At 40.0% G+C, this 8,051-nt stretch overlaps 1 protein-coding gene across 3 annotated transcripts in view; it reads right to left on the bottom strand.

Annotated features, from left to right (window-relative positions):
* Window positions 1–2,032: 2,032 nt before the first annotated feature.
* PLAAT1 (phospholipase A and acyltransferase 1) overlaps window positions 2,033–8,051 on the bottom strand; it is a 40,874-nt gene continuing 34,855 nt past the window's right edge. For 2 of the 3 annotated variants that reach the window (XM_006162958.2, XM_006162959.2), the window contains one exon: window positions 2,034–2,271. In XM_006162958.2, coding sequence (XP_006163020.1) covers window positions 2,170–2,271 — 102 coding nt within the window. In that variant the 3' untranslated portion in view covers window positions 2,034–2,169. Of the gene's footprint in view, window positions 2,272–8,051 lie in introns of all 3 variants that reach the window. The other variant, XM_006162957.2, reaches the window with a different exon arrangement.

Genomic DNA, 8,051 nt, shown 5'->3' with positions numbered 1-8,051 from the left:
GTGAGCATGACCTCATACCCAAAGATTACCTGTGGGAAACACCAAGCGTGCAGTTCTTCAGCTGCCCATTATCCAAAGTGATCACTTTTATAAGAAACTGACGATGAACTGTGTGAGCTTACCTCTGAGTGTGGAAGCTGCTACAGCCTCAGACACTACACGACTCCTAGAACGTGCTCTTCTCGAATGGAGAGGTCTGGAGTTCTGTAGGAAGGATTGACTGGAGGCTCTCAGAAGGTTCTTGGTCTTGAATTCCACCCCATTTCCCAGTGGCCAGTGTTGTGACTCTCTCATGACTGTCTCCTGCTTTGGGTTAAGTTCGCCCTCTGCGGGCATCCTTTACGGCAAGGGAACTCACCTTGGGAAAGGTGACACACTGAGCTGCTGTAGTTGTACTTTAATTTGACTGGAGTAAGACACCAAACCATCGCTTTTGTTTGTTTTTACTATTGCTTGGGAGATGTGGGAGCAGGGCATAAAAGGAACAGGGATCTAAATTTAAATAAAATAGAAGAGATCATTTTGGATGTTGGAACCGAGTAGGAGACATTTATACCTCCCCACCAGACGTAAAGGAAGAACAAGTTGGGGGTTAGCTGGAAACAGAGTTGGTGCCATAATAAAAGAGAAGGAATTGGTCAGGGAAAAAGAAGGGAAGAGTGAGAGGGTCTCTGCTATCCTTGACTGCAGTGCACACCCCTTCTATTATCTTTTTATTTTTTTTTTAAGGTTTTTGCAATAGGGCATGTGTGCTGGTTGGAGAGGAGAGAGAGACAGTGAGGGGGAGAGTATACTCACCAGAGAGAGATAACCCCCCAAGGGGGTGGCCATGCTGCAGTCCCTTCTCGTCTATTCTCTTCCTGGGATTTTGGGCATGCACGAACACACACCAAGCGTGATTTTCAAGCCACCAGGTCCAGTACTTGAACCATGGTAGGCTGTGTGGGAGTGTAGTGTCTTAACCACTATGCCACCTGCTGGCCCTTGTTATCATTATTCTTAACTCTGCAATTAGCTCATGGAATAGTTCTGGCCTTGAGGTAAAATCTGAATCAGTGTAATAGGCACAAGACTTCCACCGAGTCTCTATTCACTTTATCTATCAGAATCCTAATTCCCTCATTTCAACCCATCTTTTCTTTCCTATTTTCTTGAATTTTCCTTTCGTTTAATGTTGTGCTTCTGATGACAGCATAAGAAGGATGCACCTAGCTGGTCATGCAGCTGACAGGGCAATGCCACAGTATCTTACGTGAATCTTGGCTGAAGAGACCTGAACCCCACCTTTCCCCATCTGCTGCCACCAAGAATCCACTGACGTGGAATTAAGAAGTAGTTTAAGTCAACACGTAATCAACAAAACACAAGAATGAAATCATGATACTTCTTACTTTATAGAAAGTCTTCAAAATAACATGGGGCATCGCTTTCTAAATATGGTACTTTAAACCAGCGTTTGTTTAATGATCTCTTGCCAAGGCTAAAAGGTCAGACCCCTGAAATCCTTCGACCTCCAAAGGGAATGGTGTAACTCTGTAGGAATAACCCATTCTTGCTTGTCACGTACTCCTGACAAGCAAGTATATTCCCGAGAATTCACTGGATCCAAAATCCTGGAGCACAGAACCCCTCCCCTTCCCTCCCATCCATGTCTACACAGGTACAGGAAGATGGGAGTGCACCTCAAATACCATGTGACTCAGAGTTCCTCAAACTGCTTTAACAAAGGCTGAATTTCTAGATTTCTTTGTGACAAGAAAAGAATTCCGAATTCAGATGTCAACTCTAACAATTCAGGGCTCTTAACATTTCTTTCAAAACCATATATAAATGGTTTTTATCCCTCTGACAAAGCAGCCACCCTCAGGGAAAAGGAAAACAATATTTATAGAAGCTAAAATGTGATGTGATTTTGTTAAGATCTTCTGCTAGCTCACTTAAAAGGCTACTGCTTTTTGTTCAAGCTGCCATAGCAAATCTGCGCTAGGGTGGAAAGAAAATTTCCTTGGCTCAATGGTAAGATAATATCAGTAAGCAATTTATTAAAGAGACCGCATCCCTCTTTGGAATTTAAACAATCATAATGCATTGAAAGTAAGTATTCACCCAGGTTTTTTTTTTTTTTCTCCTCATAAATTCCTTCAGTCTCAACATCTCTTCAGTAAATTGTTAGTAGTATTTTGCTCTCTGTCTTTTTGGAAACAAGCCCAGGAATGAGAAGGCAGCAGCAGCAGCTGTCACAAACCCAATGGCACTTATTGCTCGGTTGGCCTAGAAAGAAACAAACAAAGCCACATCTTATTCTAAAGACATCTCAGTGTCCTAAATGAAGCTTTAGCTTGTTTTTTCAAAGGAAGATCTGTTCTAATACACAATGAATACATTCAGAGTTCAATTCATAAGTAAGGTTCTGGATGTTGATGAAAAAATTAATTTATAATTTTTATAATTATGTCAAAGACATAAATAAACACACATATAATTAATATAAATGGGGTGTGTGTGTGTGTGTATATATATATATATATATATATATATATATGGTTTACCTCCATTTTTAAAGCACCTGAAAATTGTTAATAAGTATATTATGAACACAGTTTCCATTAGTCATCCTAGTACATTGGTGAGGTAGGTAGCACCACTCCTGTTTGGCAAAATTTTGGCAGTTATAAGTGATTTGTCCAAGGTCACACCACCAAGATATTTAAAGATAAGCTGAGTCTTCTGAAACCCATGTTCTTCCTTATAAAGGACCTACCCCTTGAAATGTACATTTGCTTTGGTGGGGTCTCTACCAGCTCTGTGTGTGTGTGTGTGTGTGTGTGTGTGTGTGTGTGTGTGTCTGACCAAAGAATGTCCATTATCAAAGTAATTCAGAGATGTGACACAAGCTAAATACCTATAAGCTCTTATTTGGTAAACACAACTATTTAGTAAACTCCAAGAAAAGTCAATATTGACATTAACTATCATGTCAAATATTAATTTCTCATATAGACAAAACAAACCTCTCTCAAGCTCAATTGTCCATAAAGGAGTTCAGACATTTATAGCTCTAAGGGTATTATCGTGATGAGGGATCTAATGAATATTCATGGTTTTCATGGCACTCAGCTAATACTGCCTTCCATCTTCATGGGTTTGGCAATCTTATGGGTCAAAGGTCAGTTACAGGTATTTTGAAAACATTTGTTCTCTGGGATTTAAGAATCAGAGTTCTCAAATAAAGCAAAACATTTTCCCTAAACTACTCTGGGAAACAGTTCAAGGCCTGGAAAGCCTGGCAACTCACGTTTGAGCATGCCCCCTGTCTAGCCCTCAGACCTTCCCCACTGGGCCTGCCAACCTCATATTTCAGCAACGCAACCAACTGCAGCTTCCCTGTTGGGAACAGGCAGCTAGGACCAGGGCCTGAGAAGAGGCACACGATAGAAATGTTTGCTCCATGTATTTGCAGCATGTATTTACTGTCATACCATCTGGTGGTCCCAAAGGACAAGAGCTGTAATCGCGACTTTCCGCCTCTGCCTCGACCCCCAGCAGCTAGGGAGAATGGCATTACTAAACAACTGGCCTTAGTCCTGACAGGTCCTAGTTCTGAAAAATCGTCCTATTTTAGTTTATATTTTTCACTTTGTTTAATTGGCTACTTATTTATTTAATATCCTAAATTGATCACTAAATTATTTCTCAGGAGAGAATCAGAATTAACTGCACACAGAAATACCCACATAGCACATGAGGGGGAAAAAAAGGCAGGGGGGTGCGGTATACAGGAAGAAAAACCAAAAGTGGGGAAGAGTCCATGACTAAACAGGGGTCGAGGATGAAAACTCAAGCCCAGCCCTAGCACAGTTCCAAGCTGAGGCTGATACAGTGAAATGGAGCACGCAATGACAAAATGTGGATGTGTAACCTGTGTTTTCACACAGAGATGTTGAGTGACAACCCCAGGAAAATGGCAGGGTCCTGTGAATAAGGTGGCCTCAGCTAGGTCCTAGCCTAACTGCCTAGGTTTATTTCAGATACTATAAACGCAAGATGTTAGAGAAATTTCATTATTCTGAGAGGCCTGGGGTGGGCAGGGAACAGGGTACCAGCAACCTAATTGTAAACCCAAATCCCCTCAAGTCTCACAGGCCAGATACCATTATGATAAAACCATTTCCAGAAGTACAGGCAGTTCCCAAATCCAAAGTGCTCCTTTATTTCAAGTCTTACTCTAGATAACAAAATCCCATCTGCCTGGGGGAATCCCTTGGAGTTCCATTAATAGTGCCCGACCTGCAAGATAATAACATTTCGAGGTGTTCTTCGTGAACCAGCATGCGCAGATGCTTTTACTGCACAGCTTTCTCGGGATTATAAGATCACCAAATCCGATTCTGCCGACTTCATCCTTCACAGGGCTCTTTGTCTGTGGGCCATGGTACAGGCCTCGCTCAGAGGATCTGTACATGCTCAATGAAACATTAGCTGAATCTAGAGTGGCCCTGTTCAGACATCAGTGTTGCAGGATCACAAATAAATGCAGGGTTTATCAAACTGTCTCCTTCCTGAGGCTCTCAGACTGCAGTGGTATGCATTAAAGTATATTCAGGATGTATTCATGAGTTGGCTTATGCAGGTCTACTCAAGGGATTCAGACAACATGGACAAAGATAGACACATTTTAATAACTAGTTTGAATTTTAACAGTTAAAAAAAAGAAGTTGTTTTTAGAAATTTTAGAAAACACAGAAGAGATAAATCTCAGACTGGGAGAAAACATTTACGGAAGACAAATCTGATAAAGGACTGTCATCTAAGATAGATAAATCTTAAAACTAAACAACAGGAAAATAAACAGCCCAATTTTAAAATAAACAAAAGTCATCAAGAGACACATCACGAAAGATATGCAGATGGAAAATAAGTACATGAAAAGATGCTCAACATCACATGTAATTAGATAATTGCAAATTAAAACAAAAATGAAATGCCACCACATGCCTATTAGAATGACTGAAATTCAAAACACTGACAACATCAGATGCTGATAAGGATGTAGAGCAACAGGAACTGTCATTCATTGGTGGTGGGAATGCAAGACAGTACAACTACTTTGGAAGACAGTTTGGCAGCTTTGCATACAACTAAACATATTCTAACCATATGATCCAGTAATAACATTCCTTGGAATTTACCCCAAGGATATGTACACTTATGTCCACACAAAAATCATGTATATGACTGTTTACAGCAGGTTTATCCATAAAGGCCCAAACTTGAAAGCAACCAAAATGTTCTTTGGTAGCGAATGGATAGACTGTGGTAGATCAATGGAATGGAATATTCAGTGCTAAAAAGAAATTCACTATCAAGCCACAGTAGTATATAGGGAAATCTAAAATCTGTATTAGTAAGTGATAAAAACTTATTCTAAAAGGCCACATTTTCCATGGTTCTAATGATATGTCATCCTAAAAAAGGTCAACCTATGAAGACAGTAAAAAAAGAAATCAATGGTTGTCAGAGGCCTGGGGGGAGGCAAGGATGAGTAGGCGGAGCACAGATAACTTTCAGGACAGGAAAACTATGCTGTATAATAATGTAATGATGGATACATGTCATTATACATTTTTCCAAACACATAGACCATACAACACAAAAATGAACTTTAATATGAACTAGGACTTTAATGTTGGTCCATCAACTCTGACAAATGTACCACACCAATGTGAGATATTAATGGTGGAAGAGAAAGAACTCTGTACTTTCAGCTTACTTTTGCTATAAACCTAAAAGCTGCTGTAAAACACACTTACCCTATTTTTTTTTTTAATACAGAAAAGCACAAAGGAGATAAAGAAAGATGATGCCATAATCCTTCTATGCTTCTAATCTTTTGTACGCATTTGTATTTTTTTTATTGCCAGAGGCAATGCACTCAACAAAGAGAGAGGGAAAGCACCCCCATAATGGGGCATGGCACTGCTGCAATCTTTTTTCCTCCATTTCTCCATCCAGTCAGGATTTTGAACACATATGTAAACACACCTGGCATATTTTTCAAGCCACCAGAGTCAGGATTTGAACAATGGTCAATCAGAATTAACTGCACACAGAAACACCCACATAGCACATGAGGGGAAAGAGAGGCAGGGGGGTGCGGTATACAGGAAGAAAAACCAAAGGTGGGGAAGAGTCCATGACTAAACAGGGGTTGAGGATGAGAACTCAAGCCCAACCCTAGTACAGTTCCAAGCTGAGGCTGTTACAGTGAAATGGAGCACGCAATGACAAAATGTGGATGTGTAACCTGTGTTTTCACACAGAGATGTTGAGTGACAACCCCAGGAAAATGGCAGGGTCCTGTGAATAAGGTGGCCTCAGCTAGGTCCTAGCCTAATTGCCTAGGTTTACTTCAGGCACTATAAACGCAAGATGTTAAAGAAATTTCATTATTCTGAGAGGCCCAGGGAGGTACCTAGGCACAGTGCTTACCCACTGCACTATGAGGTTGACCCTGCATTTATAATTTTTTTAAGTGGAAAAACACATAGCCATTCTTCAAGAAAACCTAAGTTCAAAGTTCCTAAGTTTTAAGAGACTAAAAAAAATCTAGTACTATCTTTTATTATTAATAATACATTAATTATAAGCAATAATAAATGATCCAAGCGCTATACATTTTTAGATCAAGATTCTATTGTAGGGACCAGCAAGTGGCATGGTGATTAAGGCTCTGGATTTACATGTGGCCAACTATGGTTTGAGTCTCGGACCTGGAGGCTTGCTCTCTTACTTTCCCTCTCTATCTCTCTGTCTCTGGTGAGCACATGTGCCCTATAGCAAAATACAAAAATAATAATGACAAAGAAAATTAAATAATACTTCTAAAAATAAAGAAATAAAGGATTTTATTGGATGTGCCAACAAAGGTCTAAAAATTTCTAAAATGTGTAATTAAACATAATATCCATCACAGGCATGCTATGATAGATAATTTGTACTACAGTGCACCAAGAGACCAAATATCTCCTGTGATGTTTGAAACAACTTCAGTGTATAGATGAGAAAACAGATAAACTGTGCCTAAGTTCACTCAGCTAATAAGTGGTGAAGAGGGGGCTCAGGTCAGCAGAATGCCGATGCTTAGGTGGGTTTTTATTCAGTCACTGCACCATCTTCATTGGAATCTGCCGGGAACAAGTTATACTAGAGGTTGAAGAACAATCCGTTTTTCATGGGACTTGAATCTGGGCATTCAAGGTGAAAAGATGACGGGTTACAAGTTAATCTCAATGAAGGCGAGATGGTTCTAGTCTCTTTTTATTTAACCACACTTTTTGAAAAAAATTTATTTTAAAAAACACTTCATTAAAGTATGATTGACATGCAAAAGGCTGTAGATATTTTATGTGTGCAACTTGTATGGGTTTTGTTTGTTTGATTTTGTTTTTACTATAGGGCACATGCACTTACCAGAAAGAGGGAGAGAGAGAGAGAGAGAGAGAGAGAGAGAGGCAGGTCCCAGGGGGGATGACCATCCCACAATTCCTTCTTCACTCTCCTCTCGGAATTTTGGGCACACATGCCCACAAAGCCAGCATGATTCTCAAAGCGCCAGGTCCAGAACTTGAACCATGATGTTGTCCATGTGGGATTCAGCACTTTAACTTCCACGCTACCTGCTGGCCCTACAATTTATACTTGATGATAAGTATACATCCATGAAAACATCATCATGAGCATCACAGTCAGTATCATACACTTGTGCACCTCCCACAAAAATTTCCTCCTGCCCACCCGTTGTTGGTTTTGTTATTGTTGCTTGTATGGTTGTTATTTTTTTCTTTTCTTGGCAAGAGCTTAGCATAAGATCTACCCTCTTAGCAAATGTTTAAGTATACAATACAGAATTGTTAATCCTAGGCCCTATTATACAGTAGGTTACAGAACTTATTCATCTTACATAATTAAAACGTATACCCCTTGGCCATTTCTCCAATTCCAAAAATAACATAAATAAAAATTGTTTGTTAGGCGTGGCCGGCGCCCCGCCC

Source organism: Tupaia chinensis, unplaced genomic scaffold (genome assembly GCF_000334495.1).
Source record: "Tupaia chinensis unplaced genomic scaffold, TupChi_1.0 Scaffold141231_1, whole genome shotgun sequence".
NCBI lineage: Eukaryota > Metazoa > Chordata > Mammalia > Scandentia > Tupaiidae > Tupaia > Tupaia belangeri.
Note: the sequence above shows the minus strand (reverse complement) of the source record. Positions and strands in the feature narration are given on the sequence as shown.